This window comes from Neolamprologus multifasciatus, chromosome 11 (assembly GCF_963576455.1).
Source record: "Neolamprologus multifasciatus chromosome 11, fNeoMul1.2, whole genome shotgun sequence".
Lineage (NCBI taxonomy): Eukaryota > Metazoa > Chordata > Actinopteri > Cichliformes > Cichlidae > Neolamprologus > Neolamprologus multifasciatus.
The window spans coordinates 19938879-19965458 of record NC_140449.1 but is presented as its reverse complement, the minus strand read 5'-3'; the positions used below and the strand labels follow the sequence as shown (position 1 = coordinate 19965458).

The 26580-nt window shown below is 41.5% G+C and overlaps 1 protein-coding gene across 3 annotated transcripts; it reads left to right on the top strand.

Annotated features, from left to right (window-relative positions):
- The first annotated feature begins 158 nt into the window (after positions 1-158).
- On the top strand, positions 159-26559 carry slc25a40 (solute carrier family 25 member 40). Of its 3 annotated transcripts, none has more exons than XM_085176092.1 (10): positions 159-345; positions 526-626; positions 869-928; positions 1485-1591; positions 22472-22539; positions 22871-22995; positions 23336-23619; positions 23752-23833; positions 24609-24686; positions 25813-26559. In XM_085176092.1, exons 2-10 carry the CDS (start codon positions 527-529, stop codon positions 25941-25943), a joined length of 1035 nt encoding a protein of 344 aa, XP_085032218.1. In that variant the 5' UTR covers positions 159-345; position 526; the 3' UTR covers positions 25944-26559. The 3 variants fall into 3 exon arrangements, with proteins under 3 accessions (XP_085032218.1, XP_085032219.1, XP_085032216.1); XM_085176093.1 differs by having other exon boundaries at positions 159-349; positions 522-626; XM_085176090.1 differs by having other exon boundaries at positions 160-345; positions 522-626.
- The last annotated feature ends 21 nt before the right edge of the window (positions 26560-26580 follow it).

The window sequence follows — 26580 nt, the reverse complement described above, 5'->3', positions numbered from 1 at the left end:
CCCACTATTATCAAACTAAAGTAAATTATACGAAGACAATTATATCAGTACATTTTATCATTTACAATAACTTTAATGTAGTATACATGCATGTTTAGTGTCATTTTATCTGAAGTTACAAAAATAAATACAATTATTAAAGTCAAGGAATGTGCTCAGCTGGAAATTAAATTATGTCATCACGCGCTGTTTGCGTCAGGAACTACCCTGCTGCAATTTCACACGTGTTTATGCTTCCAAAGACTTTAGGACAGCAGGAACTGGCATAGTAGGAGGATAGTTTTAACCCCGAGAGGAATGTGCGCGTTCACGAAAGACGTCGCTGATTCTGACTGACTTTAGTAGGTAGGTAAGGAGTTAGCTGTGCTAGTTAGCTTGCTAAAGTTAGCCAGAGACCTGTCATGTAATTTTTTTTAGGGATCGTAGCCTTGTCATGATTTATTGTGTGAATATTAAATAGGAGCCGTATTAAAAGCAACCAAATGTTTGTCTGTTTGTTTGTTTGTTTGTTTTCTATGAAGACAGGATGAATAATGAAAGTCCTGCTCCTCCTGCCACCGGCGCCATTACTCCCCTCCAACAGATGGTGGCGTCCTGCTCCGGTGCCATCCTTACGTCGCTGTTTGGTGAGGCACCTACACTTCAGCTCATTACATTACAATAAGCATGCCTTTGTTTAATAACTAACACTCAGCTGGTGGTTTATGAGGTACAACTTGTTATTGTGTTTTTTATTATTTTGATCAATCTGAGGTTTGGATAAGTTTCCTGAACTGCTGCTTTGTTTGTTTGCTCTCTGATTAAATGAAAATTGTGACAAACATCCTGAACACAGGCACTCATGTTGTTGCTTTTTTTTTTTTTACAGTTACACCTCTGGATGTTGTGAAGATCAGGCTACAAGCACAGAAAAATCCCTTTCCCAAAGGTGAAATGAATTTACACTGTGTTGACTGACTGTATTTTTGTTTTGTTTTTTAAATTCTGTTACATATATCAGACCGTGATACTGCGCATGCAAAAACAAGCATTATTGTGGCTCCATTATATACTAAACCAGGGGAGTCAAACTAATTTTAGTTAAGGGGCAGTATAAACTGTCACTTTATAAACTTTATAACCTACACGAATCAGGAGTGGGATTAGGAAGCAGCTAGAAGAGAGCCTGGAGAAGTGGAGGCATGAAAGTCAGAATACATGTGTGTGAATGGAAGGGAGACAGTGTAACAGTGAAGGTGGATGAGTTTAATACCTGCAATGAAACATCCAAAGCGCCAAAACTGCTTTTATATTTCCATACATTTTCATACCCTTGTTGTACTGCTAGCTTCACATTACCACACTAGAAACAGCAGTGAATTTTACTCAATAATTGGTTTAGCCAGTAACAACTTCATCGAAATGTTCGCATTTTGCTGACCTGAACATCCAGCCGGCCTGCGTTTGATGTCACTGTATTAAATGTTAATGTTAATATTTTTCAGGCAAATGCTTTGTCTACTGCAATGGACTTATGGACCACATATGTATATGTGAAAATGGGAATTCCAAGGCCTGGTACAAAGCTCCAGGTCACTTTAGTGGCACGCTGGTAAAATTTTACATCCACATTACAGTTTACCACTATAATTACCTCCCGCCATGTTTTTTGGTACCGTTTGTGTGTAGGGCTGTGCGATATGACCAAAATCTCATATCCCGATATAAGAATTCTATCGCCAGATAACGATATAAATCACAAAAATTTAACATTTTCTGTAAATTTCGGGCAGCTCGACTTGCGGGAAGTGTTTCCAGCTGCGCGTCATGTAGCTGGAGTCGAGTGTTTTAACCAATGCATGAAACGATACATTTTTAGACATAAGTTGTAAAGGCCGCCGTTTCCTTTGTGAGTATATATTATACGGCGTGCTGCGAGGAAAAGCCTGTTCTAACGTTTGAGTCTAAGGTTTATTTTTTTAGCACCTGGCAGCTCTTTTTTATTTCTCATCCGTAAATAATCTGCTCTTTCACGTGATTCAGTTTATTTTGAAAAGTCTCAAAAGGATCTTGAGCTTTATTGTGAAAGGTTTATGTGGAACATAAACAAGCGGACACGCGATGGTGTTACCGTCGTTGTTGCTAACCACAACTAAAAACGGGCGCTAGTCCATCTGTAGTCTGGTTATATAAAATATAAAAGAAAGAGAGAACTTTAAGAAATTAATATAGCCACTATAGTGACTCTTCTGCCCTCAGCTGAATGTCTCTATCCAGCTTATGCAGAGAGCTAAACATTAAATGGCTTCAGTAAACACTAAGGAGACCGCATGGCATTCTTCAGAGCTTTACTGATTCTTATTTTTCTTTTTTTAAAACTGTAATAACAGAAACAGAATACAGTGTATTCACTCTCCATACAAATACACAAAGATTACATTAAATATTGTTGACTTGTGTAAACAGTCACTACACAATCTCAGTATCAACACATGTCAAGAGATACAGCTAACACCACATGCTGGTATGCTTCACGTTAGCAGGCTAAAGAAAGGGCTAACAGCTAGCTTATGCTAGTAATGTAACAAACTCACTAAACACACAAGAAACTCATTACTTTGCTGAACAAGGTACTAATAAGTGAGAACAATAAACCGTTTTGCCACACTTACAGATTATGCCTTTTCAGGGCGCCAGATGCAGGAAATTACAGAGACAGAGAGAAATGGACCTTCCCTGTCAAGCACTGGGAGAAAACCACTGCTTGCGCTCTAACATGGCGCTACCCTGTCAACCCACTAGATGGCAGGCTTTGCCCAGACAAGATCAGGAATAAACATATTTTCTGACACGTTGCAACAGTTAATTACAGAACGAATGATTATGACCCACCATGTAACAAACTTATAAAAAACATACCTTAGAAATAACAGGAGAGACAGAATACTCTCCGTCTGACGTCTGCAGGACGTCACACCAACTAAAGCTGAATCCCACTATTACAAAGGATATTAAGAGTCTTTCAGACTTAGCTCTTAGGTACCAGTAAGACGACTTCACTGGTGGGTCTCAGGTACACTCTACATTCGCCACTGCGGATGATCTTGACTTCGATCTTCCTTACTCTGCCATCTTGACTGGGGAAGGTCTTTGTGACTAGCCCTAGTGGCCAGTCAATCCTGTTTTCTTGTCCCTCTTTGAGCAGGACCACATCTCCAATTTGTAGATTGGGCTTTGATGCCCTCCACTTGCAACGACCCTGTAGTCCGCTGAGGTACTCTCTCCTCCATCGTCCCCAGAAGACGTTGGCCAGGTACTGTACACGTCTCCATTGCGCTCTAAACAGGTCCTGATCGTGGAACTGACCTGGTGGTACTGGGGGCGCACCAACCTTTTGTGTGAGTAGCATGGCAGGAGTGAGAATCTCAGGATGCTCTGAGTCAGCAGAAACTGTGGTAAGTGGCCTTGAGTTGACTATTGCAGTGACCTCCGCCATGAATGTCACTAACACCTCATGTGTGAGCTTTGCATTTCCGTGCTGCAGCAGCATTACATCAAGGATCCGCCGACTGACGCCAATCATGCGTTCCAAGATCCAGCCATGTGCGATGCATGTGGAGGGTTAAATTGCCACTCACAGCTTCTGTCTCCAAGATACGTGTTGATTTTGCCATTATGACAACCCTTCTTGTCAATTTGGAGTTCTCTGCAAGCACTCACAAAGCTTGTGCCGCAGTCAGATCTGAGTAGTTTAACAGCACCTCGCATGGCAACAAAACGGCGCAGAGCATTAATGAAAGATGAAGTGTCCATTGCTTCTATCACTTCGATATGTATGGCACGAGTGCTCATACACGTAAAGATCACTGCCCATCTCTTGGCCTCTGCTTGACCTCCTCGTGTCTTTCTGACTGTAACAGGCCACGGGCCAAAAACATCTAGGCCCACACATGTGAAAGGAGGGTCTGTACACATTCTGTCTTCTGGTAGATCTGACATGATCTGCTCTTGTTGCTTGCCCCTTAATCTGTGGCATATGACACAGTTGAAGATGACACTACTGACGGCTCTTTTCCCACCCACAATCCAAAAACCTGCAGCTCTGATTGCACCTTTGGTGAAGTGTCTGCCCTGATGACATACTTGTGCGTGAAAGTGTCTGATTATGAGCTGGGTTATGTGGTGTTTACTGGGAATGAGCATGGGGTGTGTCTCATCTGTTGACAGTTGAGCTCTTGCGAGCCGGCCGCCGACCCTAAGAACTGCATCAGCGTCTATGTAAGGACTCAGCTTGCTAAGTGGACTTTGTGTGCGGATGGACTCACTCTGCTCCATGCGTTTGATGTCATCCACATACACCTCTTTTTGAACTGCACGAATGATAGTAACCTTGGCCTGCTGAAGCTGTTCTTCTGTAGCATAGCTGTTGCACTTGTGCCATCCACAACATGCGCTCTCTGTTTCGCCTTTAAAGGACTTGGCAATGTGCAGCAGTCTGGCAATAGTTTTCAGCAGACGACTCCAATTTGAGAATCTCTCGAACCTTGTGGTCCCGAGCTCTTTTTTTGACAGAAAGGTGGCACAGGATACAATATCTGGGCGCAGCTCGGTGTCGTTTTCAGGGCAAACAAGGTCAAAAGGTTCTTTCTGTATTTGTCGTTGGCCTGAATTCTTAAGGAAGGCAGGTCCGCTAAGCCATGTAGAGTGAGACAGATGCTCAGCGGGCAGTGCTCGTGTGGCATGGTCAGCTGGGTTTAGCTGTGTGGGTACGTAATGCCATTGGTGGGTCTGGGTAGAACGCCTAATGCGCTCCACATGGTTATACACATACACATAAAAGCGTCTTTTTTCATTGAAAATATATCCAAGAACCACCCTCGAGTCGGTGTAGAAGTTCACCTCATCAATAGTAGTGTGAAGCTCCTACTGGACCATTTCCGCCACTTCTACAGCCAGCACAGCAGCACAAAGTTCCAGTCTTGGAATTGTGATGTCTGGTTTTGGAGCCAGCCTGGCCTTTCCAAGAAGAAACCCAACTTCACTGAGCCCATTGCCTGCTGTGAGTTTCAGGTAAGCGACGGCTCCAACAGCTTTTGTGGATGCATCACAAAAAACATGCATTTCTTTTCTCTGAGATTCAGATAGTGAGATGGATGTCTACATGCGGGAGATCTTGAGCTGTTGCAAGTGCTTTAGGGAATCTTTCCATTGTTGCCACTTGTCCTGTTTCTCCCTCGGCAGCGGTGCATCCCATTCGCTAATGTCCATAGAAATCTCTCTCAGAATGGAGCGGCCTTCGATGCTGACTGGCACAGCGAAGCCAAGTGGGTCATACAAACTATTGATGACTGACAATACACCACGTTTGGTGAAAGGCCTGTCATTGATTTCAACTTGAAATGACAATTGATCTGTCGACAGGTCCCAGCCTAACCGAAGGCTGCGTTGCATGAGTGGGGCGTGTTGTCCACGTTGGAGTTCCTGCGGGCCTGTGGCTAGATCTTCACTTGGGAAGGCACTGACGACTACAGGGCTGTTGGATGAGATCTTGTGAAGGCGGATGTTAGACTGAGCCAGCATCCTTTGTGTTCTGTGAAGGACGTCGATTGCCTGGGTCTCAGAGGGAAATGACTTTAGCCCATCATCTACATAAAAATGGCGCTCAATAAATTCCCTTACATCACTGCCATATTCTTTCTCTCCTTCCACAGCAGTTTTCTAGAGTCCCTAGATAGCAACTGAGGGGGACGGGCAATTCCCAAAAACATGGACTGTCATGTGAAACTCGTCCACTTCTCCATCCAGGTCGTGATCGCGGAACCACAGGAAACGCAGATAATCACGATGGTCCTCTCTGACCGTGAAGTTGTGAAACATCTGCTCCACGTCGGCCATCACAGCATGTGGGTCACCTCGGAATCTGAGAAGCACGCCCACAAGGCTGTTATTGAGATCTGGGGCTTTACACAGCACTTGATTCAGAGACACATTTTCGAACTGGGCGCTTGAATCGAAGACTATTCTGATTTTTGCTGGCTTTTGGGGGTGGTAAACACCAAAGTGTGGGAGATACCAGCATTCTTGGTGGGGTTTGAGAGGGGGTGCCCTTTCTGCATGACCTTTGTCGAAGATCCTTTTCATAAACGCCACATAATGATCTTTCATCTCCGTCTTTCTCTTTAATGTCTACCGTAGGGACATGAGGCGGTTGAGAGCCTGCTCTCTGTTGTTGGGTAAGCGATGTCGGGGATGACGAAAGGGCAGGGGAGCGACCCAGTTATTTGCATCATCTTTAGCAAACTCTTTGTGCATAATGTTCAGAAACGTCTTATCTTCTGCAGAGAGTGCCATTCTGTCATCATCAGTAGTTTGTTGAAAGATGTGTTTGCCCAGTTCATCTTTGACCTGTGTGCTCTCAAAAAGGGGGCATTCTTCTGTGATATTCACCTATGTGTAGATTCTGTTGCCACAGGGAGAGAGAAAACTGGGGCGGCCATTATCCAGTATGTTAGTCTTGTAGGAGTTCACTGTGGGTCTGTGAGCTCCCGAGAGGCAAACATCCCCAACAATTACCCATCCAAGATCAAGCTTTTGGGCGTAAGGTGCTACACTGGGCCTATTTGCCTGGCCTCAAACCTTGTGAGCCTGAATTACATCACGGCCTAAGAGGAGGAGAATATCTGCCTCTGGATCAAGAGGGGGTATTTGTGCGGCTATGTGAGCTAGGTGATGATGAGCAGCTGCAGCTTCTGGGGTGGGTATCTCACTCCTGTTATCAGGAATCTGATTATACTCTGTCAGTGTTGGTAGTGGTATGGACACTTTTCTGTCAACACCCTCAATGACAAACCCGTGAGCTCTACGGCCTGTTTTGTTCGTTGTGCCAGAACATGTTTTCATTGTGTATGAAAAGGCTTCACCATGTACATTAAACATGTCAAAAAAGAGAGAACGAGCCAGTGACACATTACTTTGGTCGTCTAAAATTGCATACATTTTCCTTTTCATTTGAGGGGCTGTGCTGTGATATACTTTCACCATGCAAATTTTAGAACAAGACCGTCCTTGTTGTCCCTGTCCATATACCTCAGTGCAGTTAGATGTGGTCACTGTGGAGCTCGGGATGTCTGGCGTGGTGTAGAAACAGAGCTCCCACTTGTCCAAGGGGGTGGCCTGGCATGCATGGCGGAGATGTGGGTATCACTATTGCACTCCAGACAACGAATATCAGCTTTACAGTCTTTGGCCCTGTGTTCTGTTGATGAGAGACACTTGTAACAGATCGAGAGCCCTTTGAGCAGACTTTTCTGCTCATCCAGTGTTTTCATCCTAAACCCTCTACATTTTGCAAGTGAATGGGGCTTCATGTGTACTGGACACTGTTTGTCGGGATCAAGAGAGTGAGTGTTAGATTTGTTGCTGGGTGTCCCAACCTGTGTTTTGTTTGCTGTTAGCGGGGCTCTAAAATGTGATTGTCTCACCAGTGGCCTTTCTATCTTCATGTGCCCAGTGCTGTAATTTTGTAGAATGAAGCTGGGGTCAGTTTTCATTTCAGCATTGCTATTCACGAACTGAACAAAGTAGGAGAAAGGCGGATAGTGCACTCTGTGTTCTTTCTTATACTTGGACCCCTGTTTGATCCATGACTCTTGCAGGGTATGTGGGAGTTTTTCCACAATTGGGTTTATGCCTCTTGGAGTGTCGAGAAAGCTGAGGTCTGGCAGATATCCTTCATTTTTTGCTGCTTCAAGTTCCAGGAGGAGATCTGCAAGTTCCTGAAGAAGGTGATTGTCTCTCAGAGTAACTCTGGGCAAGCTCTCCAGGCGTTTGAACAGAGAAGCGTCAATAACTTCCGATGAGCCATAAATCCTGTCTAGCCTTTGCCATAAACGCTGAAGACCTGTTTCTGGATTGTTAACATGGACAGCCCTGATTCTCAGAGCATGCTGGAGAGACTCCCCACTAAGCCACTTAGTGAGCAGATCAAGTTCTTCACTGCACTTTAGATTTAAATCTTCAGTGGCATTGTGAAACATAGATCTCCATGCTAGAGAAGTCTCTGGCTTGTTATCAAACACTGTCAGTCTTGCTGTCAGTAGGTCACGGTGTGAGAGGAGGGCAGCGAGGTCTGATACATCTGCTTGTCGTTGTGGTGTGGCTACCCCAACATGGTTGGACCAATGGGGAGGTGGAAGTTTGGGCTGCCAAACGGGTGGAGAACTGGGGGGGTACCCACGTGGAGCTGCTGCTGATATGTCCGGCCCTGTAGTGTGGGTGTTGTCTAAGTCACATTTTTGCTCTCTACTGTGTTTTGACTCACCTTCCATATTAGTGTTGTTGTGGAAGTGGGTATCTACATACTCTTGAGTGCGACTGACAGCCGCAGGAATGTCTGGTGGCTTCACAGACTCTGCCTGGTCCAGAACTGCAGCCTCTAGGACCCTTGCAGCGGCAAGTGCTGCTTCTTCTTCTCCCTCCTGCTTCAGAGCATTTAGCCCTGCCTCCATCCGGGCCTTTTCGACCTCCATGTCTATTTGGCGTTTGGCGTATTCTGCTCTTGCTCGAGCAACTTCGGCTTCAGCTTGTGCTTGTGCTGCAGCAAGGCTTGCTGCTGAGCTGTTTGACCAGCGTGAAGCTGCTGATCTGCATTCCGACCTGACTTCCAGCTGTGAAAGCTGCGAGGTGTCTCCGTGGTTGGACATGATTGCTGTCGCTAGAGTGGAGTGTCTCAGGATCCTGGCAGTGCACTTGATGCGTGGACAATCTTTTTACTCTTCTGCCCTCAGCTGAATGTCTCTATTCAGCTTATGCAGAGAGCTAAACATTAAATGGCTTCAGTAAATGTAAATGACCTTTAAATTTGGTAAATATTTTTACGTTTGTTTGAAAGTTACTTCGATTTTATTTTGAAACCCATGCTTTTATTTTGGAACAGGAAACTGGCGCAAAACCGTTAAAGGGCTGTTAGTAACGTTTCTTTTAGGATATGATAAATAGTGTGCCTTAAAGTGTAAAATATGTATGTTTTCTTTGCCAATTAGTACCTGGCTGACAGTGGCACAAGGTTTGTTAATGTTTCTTTTAACGGAATAAGTTACATGGAATCAAAATGTTGTTTAATAGAGTTTATGTTGTTAACCTTGACCTTGACCTTTATGTGTAGTTGTAAGTTAGTGAGGTGATATAATGAATTGAGTGATGTAAATTTGATGTATATGCTATATGTGAGCAGGAGAAATTTGTTTCCTTTGATGTTATTAATATTAATGTATTAATATTGCTGGTTTTGTTTTGCTCCTAGCTCTTACGGTGTCTTCACTGAATATTTCAATAAAAACATTTCCAATAAAACCTCTGTGAAGCATCAGTATAAGAGACCATCATTCAGCCAGGGATGCTACAGTAAGAGCTTCAGCCTCACGAGTTTCACCTAACTGCCAAAGTCTATGATGAAAGAAGAGGGATTCATTGTGATGGTCTAAATGTGACACTCGCTCAAAATGGAAGCATCTCAGATATTAACTGCAGAAGCAGAAGGCTCAGATCAAATAACAGACATCTGTCAAGCAAGCAAGGATGAGGAACTTCGCAGATCTGATCGCCCAAGAAATCCCACGGAGAAGATGCTTACATTTCAGAGAGAGGAGGCACACAAAAGGGAGAAGCGGCTCATGCACCTTTATGATCAATGGAAGATCCAGGCACGTAAGGCAAGAAATCAGCTAAAGCTAGACATTCCAGAAAGTGAAATCGCAGCTCTCATTGATATCTTAGAGAAATGCATGAATAATATTACGGACATTTATGTACAAATCAGAGATCACCTCACACCATCCAGTGAAACGAGACGTCGTGTTGATGCATGTGAGGCCGTAACAAAGGACATTATTAAAATTGCATATGAAAGATTATCAGGCATAGACGAAGACTATGATAGTGAAGCAGTCAAAGAACGCCTTCGTGAGCTCCTTAACAGAGACTATGCTCATTCCATATATGGTTCCACAGTTTCACCTCCAAGTCAACACACTATAGACTCCATTGTCGCAGTAAAAAGAGCAGATGCTGCAGCAGAATTAGCAGCAAAGGAAGCAGAATATGAGTTGTTATTGGCGGAAGGAAAACAAAAAGAAAGGATCCAGCTCTTAGTAGAACAACAGAAAAGGGATCTTGAAGCTCAAAAACATGAACTAGAAAGGCTAAGGGCTGAAAAGGATATAAGAGCAGCACGAGCAAGATTGTCAATTTACAATCAAGACGTAATGCAGGAGGGCAGCTTATGCTCTGCTAACAGCAAACTAAGGAACCAGGAACATATGCACCCACATCAAGCTGTGTCTCTGGCTCCAGTTCAGCATCTCATAAGAGTTCCAGCTTCACCTCCACAGACAGATGTGTCCCACTTAGCTCAAGCAGTACAAGACAGCATAGCCATGAACAGACTTCCAATGCCAGAGCCACCTGTATTCACCGGCGACCCAATTCAGTTCATTGAATGGAAATCTTCATTCATATCCCTTATAGATAAAAGGAACATATGTTCAGCTGACAAACTGCATTACTTGAGAAGATATGTGGGAGGTCCTGCACGAAAGACACTTGATGGTATCTTTTACAGGGAGGATGATGAAGCGTATAAGGATGCATGGGATCGCCTTAATAGCAGGTATGGTCAACCATTCGTCTTGCAGAGAGCTTTCAGAGAAAAACTAGCTAGCTGGCCAAAGATCCACTCAAAGGATGCAGAACAACTCAGAGCATTCGCCGACTTCCTACATGCATGTCAGCAAGCCATGCCTCATATTAAAGGGCTGGACATTCTGAATGACTGTGAAGAGAACCAAAAGCTGGTCCAAAAGTTACCTGAGTGGGCAGCTTCAAGGTGGAACCGGAAGGTGACCCAGTTTATGAAGGACAGACAGGAATTTCCAGCCTTTCAGGACTTTGTCAACTTCATGTCATTAGAAGCAGAGATTGCCTGTAACCCAGTAACTTCCCTCCATGCATTACGTTTATCAGACTTACCTGCAGAGAAACATCATCTGAAAGAAAGGAAAAATAAATCTACTGTTCTCCATACACAGACACTTACAGAGAATGAGAAGAATGTACCATCCAAGACAAGCTTAAAGCCCCCTTGTACGTTCTGTCATGATAACAAACACCACCTACATAGTTGTCCAGAGTTTAAAGGAACGCCTCTGGAAGAGAAAAGAAAGTATGTAAGGGAAAACAAACTCTGCTATGGTTGTCTGAAACCAGGCCATAATGTTAAAGACTGCCGCCACAGACACTTATGTGATATCTGTAAGGGACGACACCCAACTTGCCTTCATGACGACAGATATTCCAACATAAATCCTGTGTTAACCCCTAATCAGAATACAGACGAAGCAGTTACGACATTGTCTCTCAATACAGAGACTGAGCACACATCTATGACTACATCCATGATTTTGCCAGTCTGGGTTTCCTCTTCCAACAACCCAGGAATAGAAAGGCTTGTCTATGCTCTTCTTGACACCCAGAGTGACACTGTGTTTATTGATGAAGATGTTAGTCGTAGCTTGACAACCAAGACCTATCCTGTAAGGCTAAAGCTAACCACTATGATCGGAAAGGACACAGTAACACACAGTGAAAGAGTCTCAGGTCTCAGAGTGCGTGGCTATACCTCCACAAATCACATTGATCTCCCTCCTGCCTATACCAAAGACTGCATACCAGTGAATCGAAGGCACATTCCTACCAGTGAAACGGCGAGGCATTGGAATCATCTCAAAGCAATAGCAGATGATATTCCGCCACATTTAGACTGTGAAGTTGGTCTTCTAATAGGCTATAACTGCTCACAGGCACTAGCACCAAGACAGGTCATCCTAGGAAGAGATAATGAACCTTATGCAGTCCGCACAGACCTAGGATGGAGCATCATAGGCTGCTCACCACCTCACCTTGAATCTCTTCCTGTCACCAACATATGCCATAGAGTAACTGTCAAAGAGCTTCCTCCAGTGACGCCATCCGATGCCATTAAAGTACTTGAGTCTGACTTTAAAGACATCAGCAAGGACAGCAGAACAGTGTCTCAAGATGACATCCTCTTCCTGAATATGCTAAAGGAAAGCATTCACATGAACGCCCATGGTCACTATGAGATGCCTCTTCCGTTTAAAGAGAGACCCTACCTTCCAAACAACAAGCAGTTAGCTATCATCCGGCTCAACCATCTCAAACGAAAGCTGCTGAACAACAAGAACTACAAGACTCACTACGTAACGTTTTTGAATGAGGTAATTAAAAACAATGATGCTGAAGAAGTTCTCTGTGAAGAGAAGGAAGGCGAAACATGGTATATTCCACACCACGGAGTTTATCATTCCAAAAAACCAGAGAAGCTCAGAGTGGTTTTTGATTGTTCGGCTAAGTACAAGGGAACTTGCCTAAATGATCATCTCCTGTCTGGCCCAGATTTGACAAATACCCTAACTGGTGTTCTTATCAGATTTCGACAGAACCATGTTGCTCTGATGTGCGACATCGAAAGGATGTTTCATCAGTTTCATGTGCGTGAAGCGGATAGAGACTACCTACGTTTCCTGTGGTGGAAGGATGGAAACTTCAGTGTGGAGCCGCAGGAATTCCGTATGAAAGTTCACCTTTTCGGTGCTGCATCTTCACCGGGATGTGCCAACTATGGGTTGAAACATCTCGCTAAGGAGAATGAGAGCCTGTTTCCTCTGGGCTCCCAATTCATTATGAGGGACTTCTATGTGGATGATGGTGTCACAAGCATAGCAGATGTAGATGAGGCTATTCAGCTTGCAAAAGAAGCCCAAAGGCTCTGTGCCATGGGTGGTCTGCGACTACACAAATTTGTGTGTAACAATGCGAAGGTGCTTGAGAGTATAGCACCATCTGAGCGTGCCACTGAAGTAAAGGCTCTTGATCTTGCCTTTAGTGATTCATCACTGGAAAGAGCCTTAGGAATCCACTGGCACATTGAGTCAGACAGTTTCAGGTTCCATGCCCGTTTGAAGGACCAACCAGAAACCAGGCGTGGTATACTATCCACTGTTGCCTCTCTTTATGACCCACTTGGGCTTATTGCTCCTTTCCTGCTAACTGGGAAAAGGGTTCTTCAAGAAATGTGTAGGCATGGTACAGGTTGGGATGACCCACTCATCAGTAAACTGCAACCAGTCTGGAGATCCTGGAAGAGTGATCTGGCAAATTTGGATAAAATCACCATACCCCGATGCTATGTACCAGCTGACTTTGGAAAGGTCACAAAGAGAGAGTTACATCACTTCTCTGATGCAAGCACGTATGGTTATGGCCAGTGCTCATATTTGAGACATGTGAATGAAAATGGAACTGTTCATTGTGCTCTGATTATGGCAAAGTCCAGAGTTGCTCCAATCAAAGCTGTGACCATCCCCAGGTTAGAACTTACTGCTGCTGTTGTATCAGTTGCAGCAAGCAATACTCTAAATGAAGAACTGGGAATTTCAGGGATTGATGAATACTTCTGGACAGACTCCAAGGTTGTACTGGGGTACATTAACAACGAGGCACGTCGCTTCCACACATTTGTATCAAATAGGATTCAGAAAATACATCTCAGTACAACTCCTCAGCAGTGGCGATATGTTTCTACTGACAAGAATCCTGCAGACCTTGCATCGAGAGGTTCTAGTGCAAGCAAGCTTCTGACATCGAACTGGTTTACTGGACCCAAGTTCTTATGGGAGAAAGAGGTATCACCAGAGGTAGAGGTAATCCCAGAAATCCCAGTTGGGGACCCTGAAGTTAAAAGAGTTCAAGCACTAAATTTGGAGTCTGCAGAACAAGTGACTCTTTCAGACCGCTTGTCAAAGTTTTCTTCATGGAGTAAGGTCAAACAAGCTGTTGCGCGACTTCTTCGCCGAGCCAAGAGTGACAAGTCAACAAGTCACAGCACAGTTCAGGAGCGAGAGGATGCACAGTGCATCATTATAAGAGATTTACAGAGACGAGTCTATCCAGATGAGATCCAGCTACTTAGTAATGGCTTACAACTTCCACGCCAGAGTAAACTATTTCGATTGGATGCCTTTCTTGACAAAGATGGAATCCTCAAGGTGGGAGGAAGACTGAAAAATGCATCTCTCCCTGCCTCTCAGAAACATCCAGTGATCATTCCAAAGGACCACCACATAACGAGGATGATAATAGCTCATCATCATGAACAGGTTAAACACCAAGGAAGGGGTATAACCATCAACGAGATTAGATCAAATGGATACTGGATCCCAGGAATGAACAGAGCTGTTGCATCTTATGTGCATCAGTGTGTCAAATGCAGGAAACTCAGGGGATCAGTGGAGGAGCAGCGAATGGCAGACCTGCCATCTGAGCGGGTGGATCCATCTCCACCTTTCACTTATTGCGGAATGGACTGCTTTGGGCCATTTTTTACAAAGCAAGGGCGTAAGGTGAATAAACGTTATGGTCTTTGTTGTAGAGCAATTCACATTGAAATGGTGAATGATATGTCAGCAGATGCTTTCATTAATGGCCTCCGATGTTTTGTTTCCATAAGAGGAGCAGTACGACAAATAAGATGTGACCAAGGAAGCAATTTTGTTGGAGCTAAGAATGAAATGTGTAATGCGATGAAACAGATGGATGTCAATCGTCTGACTGCATTCTTGGCTGAGAGGCAGTGCGACTTCATTATGAATGCTCCCCATTCAAGCCATGTTGGAGGTGTCTGGGAGAGACAGATCAGAACAGTAAGAAATGTACTTCGGTCCACTCTTTCACTCTCACCTGGAAGATTAGATGATGCCTGTTTAAGGACATTGTTTTACGAAGCAATGTCTATTGTGAACAGCCGTCCACTCACTGTGGATAACTTGAATGATCCAAATGGTCCAGAACCACTGACTCCTAATCACCTACTCACCATGAAACCGACTGGAGCCCTACCACCTCCTGGGACGTTCATTAGAGAAGACATGTATGCTCGTAAGAGATGGCGTCATATCCAGTATCTAGCAGAGCACTTCTGGAACCGCTGGAGAAGAGAGTATCTCTCTAATATTGCCACTAGACAACGTTGGCATATTTCTAGAAGGAATCTGAAAGTTGGTGACATAGTCATCGAAAGGATGGATGATCTGCCACGGAACGAATGGAGATTAGCCAGAGTTGAAGAAACAGTCGCTGATAAAGATGGGCTTGTGAGGAAAGTTAAGATTCGTCTTGGAGACCAGAAAATGAAAAGGGAGGGTCAATGTTCTGGCAAGCCATCTATTGTTGAACGGCCCATTCAGAAACTGATCTTGCTTTTAGAGGCTGTCTAAGACAATGACTATATCCTTTATTGTATGAAGACTTGTAGACATTACCTGCAGGCACTTGCATGGATAATTCTTTGTTTTCGTTATGTAAAAGGCCTTGTGGTTAAGGTCATTTGTTTTTAAAAATCATTTGTGTTATGGTTCTCCCTTTTTGTTAAAACACTCATGATTTGGTGGGAGTGTAAATGACCTTTAAATTTGGTAAATATTTTTACGTTTGTTTGAAAGTTACTTCGATTTTATTTTGAAACCCATGCTTTTATTTTGGAACAGGAAACTGGCGCAAAACCGTTAAAGGGCTGTTAGTAACGTTTCTTTTAGGATATGATAAATAGTGTGCCTTAAAGTGTAAAATATGTATGTTTTCTTTGCCAATTAGTACCTGGCTGACAGTGGCACAAGGTTTGTTAATGTTTCTTTTAACGGAATAAGTTACATGGAATCAAAATGTTGTTTAATAGAGTTTATGTTGTTAACCTTGACCTTGACCTTTATGTGTAGTTGTAAGTTAGTGAGGTGATATAATGAATTGAGTGATGTAAATTTGATGTATATGCTATATGTGAGCAGGAGAAATTTGTTTCCTTTGATGTTATTAATATTAATGTATTAATATTGCTGGTTTTGTTTTGCTCCTAGCTCTTACGGTGTCTTCACTGAATATTTCAATAAAAACATTTCCAATAAAACCTCTGTGAAGCATCAGTATAAGAGACCATCATTCAGCCAGGGATGCTACAGTAAACACTCAGGAGACCGCGTAGCATTCTTCAGAGCTTTACTGATCCTTATTTTTCTTTTTTTTTTAAAAAAACTGTAATAACAGAAACAGAATACAGTGTATTCACTCTCCATACAAATACACAAAGATTACATTAAATATTGTTGACTTGTGTAAACTAGTGATGGGTCGTTCGCGAACGAAATGGCTCTTAGAGCCGGCTCTTTGAAGTGAACGACGCGAGCCGGCTCCTTATTGGGAGCCGTGAGGTTTTTTTTTTTTTTTTTTTCTTCTTTCTCTCACCCTCTCTCTCGCCCATTTTTCCGCTAAACTCCGCATGCGCGGCCTGTACTTTGCGCTGGGCAGAGGGGGGAGGGGCGTTAGTTACACTCGCAGTAGCACAGGAACAGAGAAAGGTATAGTAATCATCCACTATTTTCAGTTGCAGATGATAAAGGATTCAGAAATCATGCAGGCCCATATGACAGAGAATGTGCATCTTCTTTTTGTTTTAATATTTTAATTTATATTTAATTGTGTTGTGGTTTGCAGTGTTTTGTGTTGTTTCACGTTAAATTGGTTTAAAAGAAGCTGAAAATTTAAATAGTTAAAAATTTAAAATGTAAATAGTTGTTTTTTGTATTATGTGATTTATTTATTACATTTTATGTGGAGTGAATAAATAAAGTATATTTATGGTGGACCTTAGAGACAAAGCACGTACAAACTCCAAAACGCGTAAAAACTCCAAAACACGTAAAAACTCAGAAGCACATACAAACTCAGAATCACGTACAAAAGACAACAGAAGTGCTCCAGGATGCTGGGCGCAATGTTGAGCTTTTGTTACCTAGTGGCTACACAAGCCAGGAAGTATCAACAACCGGATTTGGTGTGTGGTAGTAACAGGTAAATGAACTTTTTTTTTTTAATTATTTGAATAAATATGAGTGCTTGTCTATAAATACACAAACAATACACACATGCTTTCAACTGTGTAATTTAAGTGATCTGGGTAGCTCTGTTTTGAAGTTCAGTAAACGCTAGAAATGTGTTTTGGAGTTTGTACGTGCTTTTTGGAGTTTGTATATGCTTTAGAGTTTGTACGTGCTTTGTCTCTTGGGGCCATATATAAACATATATAAATAAAACCCCTTTTTTTAACATTAGTAATTCCTTTTCTGCATAATTTTATATTATTGCTAATGATTAAATAATTAAAGCAACAAAACAACCTGAAGAGCCGGTTCGGAGCCGAAAGAGCCGGCTCTTTTTAGTGAGCCGAGCTGAAAGAGCCGGATCTCTAAAAAGAGCCGGAAATCGCATCACTACTGCTTGCGCTCTAACATGGCGCTACCCTGTCAACCCACTAGATGGCAGGCTTTGCCCAGACAAGATCAGGAATAAACATATTTTCTGACACGTTGCAACAGTTAATTACAGAACGAATGATTATGACCCCTATGGAACGCCAGGACTGCCATAATAAATTAATTAAATACACCATTAAATAATTAATTAAATGTGTCAATAATTAATTAAAATGGGAAATAATTAATTAAATAAATAGTTATGACACATGTAATTAATTAATTATTGACACATTTAATTAATTAGTTATGTATTTCACATTTTAATTAATTATTGACAAATTTAATTAATTATTGACACATTTAATTAATTATTTATTGACACATTTAATTAATTATTTATGTATTTCACATTTTAATTAATTATTGACACATTTAATTAATTATTTAATGATATATTTATTTATTTCATTTTGGCAGTCCTGGCGCCTGGCTCTCATCATGAAATAATTTTATCTGTCAACCTCACCCATCAAACTCAGGGGGCGGGGTTAACGCTGATCGACTCAAAACCATTGCTTTGGCCTGGTGGCCATTGTTTTTAGCACGCAACAACCAGCATGTGGAAACTAACAGAACTGAACTTTGAAAAACCCTGTTTGTGTGTCACCAAATACAGTTTTAATATTTTTTTAGCCGAGAATGTAGTGGTTTAATCTTCATGTGTCTGGTCGGTTTCTCAAGATACAGCCTCTTTGCAAAAGTGCTTCGATGATTTCGGAGATGTCTGCCCAGTCTCACGACAAAGCGTGGATAGACCCGCTCGCCTCGCAAGCAATCGAGCTGTTATTACCACCGACAAAGCGCAGGCCCCGGTACACAGCTGTAATAATCCCCGCTGACACGGACTTCTTTTACTGAGGTTATATTTATCAGGGTTTTATTTCCTGATGTTCGTATGTGTCCTACGTGTTTCAGTCGCCAATTCTGAATTATAACTAACATTAAAAACATGTTTAAGGAGGAGAGAGAGCAAATAAATTCGATTAACAGCTGATCTTTGGGTTTTTGTTCAGTAATCAGCGTGACCTGTGTATAAACACATAAAAGAGATAACGTTGGTGTTTCCTCATGTAGTAACTGCTGGCTTTAACTGTACAAAGGTTGTTCGAAACTATGACACACATACAGACTTCATGATGTTCGGCTAATATTTTTATTGTGAATATTAATCATGAGGGTAAACTGACCTGTACACCACAGAGCGAGGTCAGCATATCCACGATATCTTCAGCTCTCTGAGTTAACACAGAGTTTCCCAGCTGACTAATCTAACTGTCATCTACGAATAATTCACGGGTCATATCAATATGATTTTACAGAAAAGCATCCTTAATACTGCCAACTATCCCAGAGACGTGAAAATCTACAGCATAAAGAACAAAAAATATAGCAGTCTAACACAACACTGTAACAGAGATGAACCGTCAGTTTGTCGCAGATCAAAGTGGAATGAAAGCGATTGGTTGAACAGGTGTTGTCTGTGTTTTCTGCATTTTCATCAGCGTAAGAGACTCAGCAGTTATAACAGTTATACATTTAATAAATTACCAAATGAACACAAGAAACGAGCAAACCTGTTCCGACAATTTGAGTTTGTGTTCCCTCAGCTGCAGACTGTTTAAATGTTTGAGAGGAAGATTAGATATAAAGCAAACGTCAAACATAGACTCAGTCTGCGTTCACATTTGATATGAGGCCAGGACGGATAATGGCTGTGTCCTGTTTTAAGATCATACATGTAAAATTGTTGTCTGACCTCCGTCGATCCAGCCGCTCAGAGTTAACTGAAGTTAACCTGGATAAATTATAGTTAAGGAGTATCACAGATGACCACGTGAGCTGTGTGACTGTTCACTACTACACTGAAATCAGTAGCTATTACTGAAATACACGTGCTATTTCATAAACTATGATATAAAGTCCTACTAACATGTTTAGTTTTAAAGGACACCTTCCTGCCTTTAGTCTAATTCATTAGCAGTATTAGTTTTCTTCTAACATCCAGAAGTCTGCACCATGTGTTTCATAGTTTGTAACAAACCTTTGACAGTTAAACATAACATGACCGAAAAAGCAAAAAAATAAATAAATGAATAAAAAGAGAGAGAGAGAGAAAAAAAATCACAAATTATATGTTAACCTCATTTATTTTTAGTTAAATAAACTCTAAAAATTCTAACAGATCGCTGGTGCCTAGAATACAGTTGAATAACTATTAAAAAACAGATGATATAATATTTCTGTCCAGGTTGCAGTCTGCATTATGAACATGTAGTTGGAAACTCTGCTCCTCTCGGTGGAAATGCGCCTTCTCTTTCCTCTTTGTATAAAAACATTTTAAAAGTCAGTTTAATCTCAAAATTTACTGTTAAATCCAAAACACACCAGATAAAGAAAAGCGAATGGTTCAGTCTAACACATGTGCCAGTGAACCATTAAACGTCTGTAAAACTGTGCAGTTCTGAAACGTAACTTTAACCTCAGCCAAACCGATTTGCTCAGTTGTAAATAAAACAGCGAAGTAAACGTGACCCGACAGACAGAACCTGAGTGAATTAAGTCCAGCGTTTAACCACTGAGAGCTAAAACTCAGGTGAGGTTTCAACGCTGTGCCGGTGATTGGACATCAGCCGCTGATAAGACATCAGCCACGGATAAAGTGGGTTCGCCTATAAAGTGCTCTGTTGGGAAACAAGCTCCAGCAGCTCTGCGCTCGGGAAAAACTATATTTACTTATCTTGTGCAGAAAAATGTGCTGAGGTTGCGTAATATCGAGCACCGGCTGCCCAGTTAAACTGTGACTATCACCAGGTAACGTGGGCGTGTTTCTTGAATTAGCAGCAGGTGTTAAACAGCTGACAGGTGAGGAGGAGGATGCATGCAGGTAAACTGAGGGCCTGTTGAGCTGATCGCTGGTTTCGTGAGAAAAATGTCAGCTCGTTCTTTATGTTACAGAAGCACAGAGACACAAGACCAGGCGGAAAGAGACGATCGTTCGGTGAAAATGAGAATCTGCGAATGCAACACGTGGAACACGGAGAGTGGAATATGTAAACAAACCGGTTAACGTAACCCCCTCGGTGCACTCTGCATGCTGACTGTTAGCAGAGCTACTGAAATCTCTGAAAACATCTGAGCACCTTTGCAAACATGTTCTATGTTGACAACCTGACCCGACATGTGAAGATTACAGCGCGACATTCGCGGCTAAAACACTGTTAAAAGTGTAGTTGGTGACAGAAAAACGGGGTATTTTAAAACTACACCACCAACATTGCTGCCTGTGATTTGAAATGCATTCTGGGATACCTGGCTGCCCCAAGTCTACACAAGCAATCGATTATCTAGGATCGACCTGTTTTGACTTACTTTGCACGGCAACCAATCAAATGTTAGACAAGCTGCATGGGCAGCGTTAACCCCGCCCCCTGCGTTTGATGGGTGAGGTTGACAGATAAAATTATTTCATGATGAGAGCCAGGCGCCAGGACTGCCAAAATGAAATAAATAAATATATCATTAAATAATTAATTAAATGTGTCAATAATTAATTAAAATGTGAAATACATAAATAATTAATTAAATGTGTCAATAAATAATTAATTAAATGTGTCAATAATTAATTAAATGTGTCAATAATTAATTAAAATGTGAAATACATAAATAATTAATTAAATGTGTCAATAATTAATTAATTACATGTGTCATAACTATTTATTTAATTAATTATTTCCCATTTTAATTAATTATTGACACATTTAATTAATTATTTAATGGTGTATTTAATTAATTCATTATGGCAGTCCTGGCGTTCCATAATGACCCGCCATGTAACAAACTTATAAAAAACATACCTTAGAAATAACAGAAGGGACAGAATAGTGACCATCAAAACGATGAAAAAATATTGCCGTAAACAGTTTATTTTGCAACACCACGAAACAAATGATAGCGTAAAATGAAACGATAGACATTTTTATATCGTCATCCGATATATATCGTTATATCGAACAGCCCTATTTGTGTGTCGTTCTGTCTGTAAACACGGTAGCCTTGCTTCATTAAGCCTTGCTTCATTAAGTTGACCTTGGTCGTCAAGGTCAACTTAATGATTTAATGGTCGAAAATTGACAAAAAGCCTTATAACGTAGAATTTGTGACAAGTGTGGTGTGTAGTGGGAACATATAATATAAATATTATATTATTTGTATAAAGATTTTAAATGTAATGTCACATTTGTCCTTTGACCTCTACTCAAGGTCAGCAGATTGAGAAGAATGCTTTATAGAGCTATTTACCACTATGTTTCCTGCTGCCTTTGTTTGGGAGCTTTGGGAATGGAGATTTTACATATCAGGTTACTTTGGACCTATAAACCTTTCCTCAAGATCAAATAAGGTCTAATCTTCATAAAATGTAATTTATCTGTAAAACTGTGCTTTAAATTCCACTGCTTTTGTTTTTATTGGCAAAATTAAGAAATTGTACATGTTCTAAATATCACGTTATAGATTTCATCTAAATATCATGGCACATTTGACCTCCAACCTCACTTTTACATTTCACATCTGTCTTTCTTTCAAGTTGACTCCAAAAGGCATTATGTCTTTAAAGAAAGTATTATCAGAGAATGAGCTGTCCAGTTAGTTAGAAATATACTGCAGTGTAATAGATAATAAGCTGAAGTTATTTACAAATCAGTACCTATTATCCATTACCTGCTCTTTCAGAATGGATGCATAATCAAATTATACATCTGTGGATTTTACTGCACTACAAACTTCTTAAAGTACATTTTAGAAAAGAAACAGAAAACAAAATGAATATATGCAAAATCCAATAATGTTCCCTTAAAAGTAAATTCTGTGCAGAGAGTGAGCTTCTTGTTCTGTATAATGTTTTAAAGTTAGCAGTCTGACAAGCTAAACTTAGCTTTAGTGGCTGATTGAACTTTTCCTGCTTGTATTTAGCAGAGGTGTTGTAGTACAAAACCTCTGAGTGCCACAGAGCACATCACCCTTCACTGACTCCTAACTCTGAATCTCTGCAGGATGCATTTGTCAAAATAGTACGGCGTGAGGGAATCAGGTCATTATGGAGCGGTCTGCCTCCAACACTGTGAGTGTAAAGTCCATTTTTTTCTATTTCCTGATTGGGCGCCTCCCCTCCTTTTAATACTGAGTTATTGAGCTGTGGTGGGTCAGTAGTGATTACAGCGGAGTGTTTTCCTTTGATGTGGTATTTATTCATAGTGAGCCACCTGAGAGTTTCTTCAATGATCGTAACCAAATATTTAATTATGTTACGCATCATTAAACAGAACTTTCTTCACAGTTTTTAAATTTAGATGCATTTTTGTGGCTGTCTTTTACCTGCTTAGAAAATTTTATAACTAAGGCATGATTTATGTACCTTCTGTTATGTGCTTTCTGTTATGTGCCTTCTCCAGTGTGATGGCAGTCCCAGCGACAGTGATCTACTTCACATGTTACGACCAGCTCTGTGCAGCACTGAGGGTCAGGATGGGAGAATATGCTGAGGTGGCTCCTCTCCTTGCAGGAGCTACTGCTAGAGGTGAGCTGACTGCTGTCTTACTGCTACTGAAATATGCCACATATTGACAATAATGGCCATATAATGCCTAATAACAGACATCAGCATTTTAACAATGTTGGGGGTTTCAAGGCCAGCCACCCTTACCTTCTGCACCGTGGCCTTGACTTCCTGATTTTATCCAACAAGCTAGATTTTATTTAGAAAATGTTAGTGTTATTTTTAGTCAAACTTACAGGCCTGTAAGTGATTATTAAAGTAGAAAAAAAGAGGCTCAATCATTAAAAGTGCCACAGCAGTATGTTACTTTCACTAACATATCACTTCATGAACTGCTTTGTCTTCCTCCTCTGTGTGAAAGTGGGTTCGGTGACGGTGATCAGTCCTCTGGAGTTGATCCGCACTAAACTGCAGTCTCAGAAGCAGTCGTACAGGGAGCTGACCCAGTGCATCCGCTCAGCAGTGGCCAAAGAGGGCTGGCTGTCTCTGTGGAGGGGTTGGGGGCCCACGCTTCTCCGAGACGTTCCCTTCTCGGCCATGTACTGGTACAACTACGAGATGGGCAAGAGCTGGCTGTGTGGCTTGTCTAACATCACAGAACCCACGCTGACCATCACCTTTGTATCCGGAGCTGTTTCAGGAGCTGTAAGTTAATTTTTCATCTAAAACTGCACAGAATTCAACTTCCAGCCTGCAGATAAACATATTTGATAGCAAAAAAAACAGAAGTAAACTACAGCGTATCATTTCTTATTTCATTTTTGTCATTTCTTTCAGATTGCATCTATTGTAACTTTGCCTTTTGATGTCGTCAAAACAAGAAAACAGGTGGAGCTTGGAGAGCTGCAAGCAAAGAACTGTAAATATGCTTAATTTCTTTTAAATTAAAGCTTCTGAAGATTGTAAATGTACATCTGCAGCTGCTTGGGGAGGTTATGTTGATGCTATATGTTCATATTTGTGTTGGCATGGTAAATAACCCAAGTCTGCAGAGTTAAATAAAAGCAACAATGAGCTTTAAAACATTTTACTTCTCATCAAAAAGGCTTCCTCATTCTGTTAAGAGGCCACAACACTTTCATGTGACAGTCGACAAGCATCTCAAGTCAAGCCCTGTAGAGCACTTAAACCTTCTCAGTGCTGATAAGCAACACGAATAAGTACCTCAAGCGTGTGCTTCCTCCTCTGTGGATGATGGTGATGGCTGCTCCAGCTGTTTGTAGACGAACCCCTTCTCTCCTTTTTCAGACCCCACTCCTCTTTTCAAAGCCTTGCCCTTTAAAGACTGCTGAGTGAGATACAGGCCCTCCTGCATGTGCTCCTTAAAAACACCATTAAGCCACCGTGCACCACTCGGTGTAAACATCAAACGGTCTCAATGAAGACGGTTGGCAGAATATCCACTCACAGTGTAGAATAAGACTTTCCTAAACAATTCTAACTCAGAGGAGTTTAGAGAGTGTAACAGCTTCAGATGAACATAGTGATGAAGATATTTCTCAGCTCATCTGTAAGGATGTGATGGAATATGTGAGGCAAAGCTGCTGCCTTTTATTGTTAAACCCACATTTCTTGTGGTCTGTTTTTGGTTGGATGATGCTGTTTGTTGCTAATTGGTGCTCTTGTGTTTGCAGTGCCAGGTCAGGCCTCCTCCACCTTCAATGTGATGTGCAGGATTGTGGCAGAAAACGGGTTTAGAGGGCTGTTTGCAGGTAAGTACTTCACTGACCCTTGACTCAGTGAGTGGCGAGTCTGAGGTAGTCACAAACACTCGCTGTAAAAACAACCTTCACCCTCTTTCAAATCTAAAGCGTTACATTTCAGGACATGAAAGTTTTTCACTTCTTGACAACCTTTACATTTGGTAAATACAACCTCAGATTAACAGCATATTACATACATACCATATTGCTGTTTAGTACCTTGTAGAAACACCTTTAGCTGCTGTAACATGAAGTAATAATTTCCTGTATGACTTTAAATACATTTTGGCCCACTCTTCTTTACAATGCTGTTTCCATTAAATGAGCTTTACGAACATTTGCTTATGCACAGCTCTGTTCAGGTCCCTCCACCACATTTCAGTCAGTTTACGGTCTGGACTTTGACTTCTTTTTCAGCCATTTCGTTGTAGATTTGCTGCTGTTCTTAGGTTCAGTCATCCTGTTGCATGACCCTATTTCAGCTAAGAACATTGTGGTATACACAGGATTTCATGGTTGATTTAATGATTGCAGGTGCTCAGGTTCTGTGGCTGCAAAACAAGCCCTCATCATGACCGCCCCACCACTGTGCTCGACAGTCACTATGACACAGTTGTGCTGACATGCTGTTTGTGATTCTTGGCCAGATGTGGGATTATGCGTTATAGCCAAACATGTCCAGTTTGGTCTCGTCTGTCTTGCGGTTTTTTCAGATGTATGCAAGTTATGCTGCCTCCTTTCTCTCTTTTTAGAGAGAAGCAGCTTTTTCGTTGACACTGTGTGAACACACGTGAATACTTGAGACCAACTGGTCTTTTAGAGGTGCTCACACTTACTGATCAGCTGAAAAACTTCATTTGATTAGTAGCACTTAGCTGCTACTTACAGCTTCCATAGAAATTAGAAGTTTAAGTGTGTGCTTACTTTTTAACCCTGCTTCTGTGCTTTAGCTTAAATACATACATATATCCTGTCTTATAGTTTGTCTTAAGGTTGTATTGACCTTTATTTTAAGACTTGCTAAGGGCCCGATTGTTTTCATGTCCTGATACATGAAACCTTATTACTGAAAGAGTGCATACATTCTGTTTAGACTGTGTATAAACTCTTCTCATATCTGTGGTTTCTCTATCAGGTTTTCTCCCCAGGGTGATAAAAGTGGCTCCAGCCTGTGCCATCATGATCAGCAGTTATGAGTTTGGAAAGGCCTTTTTCCGGAAACACAACAAAGAGAGGACACATGGACCAATGCAGACCAACCCCTGACAGATTTCCCTTGGAAGAACGACACACGCCACGACAGCTACTGCTAGACCGCACCTGAGGGTTGTACTATCAAACCACGTAGATTTAACTTGAGGTTATTGAGCAAAGTCAGGGGTTGGAATGATGTTAAATTATACTTTAACAATAATTAAGACGTGTATATAAGGTGAACAAGTAGCCTCTGGGCTTTAGGACTCCTTGTCTGTTTGTATATAGAGATTTCACTGTCCACACAACGAGCTCCATGAGATCAAGGAAAGGATGGTATTTTTTTAGATAGATTTATTGGGGCCTGAGCAGTTAATTCATTGAGGTGAATCCATATTCTCCTTTCATAGTGCAAGACAATCAAGACGTTGCACAGTGTTACTCCTAAAGTTTTCTGGATGAGCCAGATGTCCTATTTTGCGGTGCAGGTCTTTAGCATGATAAAGTTAATGTTGCCAAAATTTAAAACATTAGCAGAAATGGGGTTTAAAAAAACAACTGTCTTCCTGCATTGTAAAATATTAAAGATGATCAGAATCGATATGAATTTATTCATATTAATTTTTACATTGTTTTTGTTGAATGCAGTAGATTCTGTGTGAAGTTGGAAATAAATATTTTTCATCTACACCTTGTTCATTTCAGACGT

Bases quoted from the DNA above. Each gene is read 5' to 3' on its own strand.
- slc25a40 (XM_085176092.1), top strand. From the start codon at position 527: ATGAATAATGAAAGTCCTGCTCCTCCTGCCACCGGCGCCATTACTCCC. The intron at 22,996-23,335 runs GTGAGCTGACTG...TCTGTGTGAAAG, and splicing joins TGCAGGAGCTACTGCTAGAG to TGGGTTCGGTGACGGTGATC. The intron at 23,834-24,608 runs GTAAATATGCTT...TTGTGTTTGCAG, and splicing joins AGAGCTGCAAGCAAAGAACT to TGCCAGGTCAGGCCTCCTCC.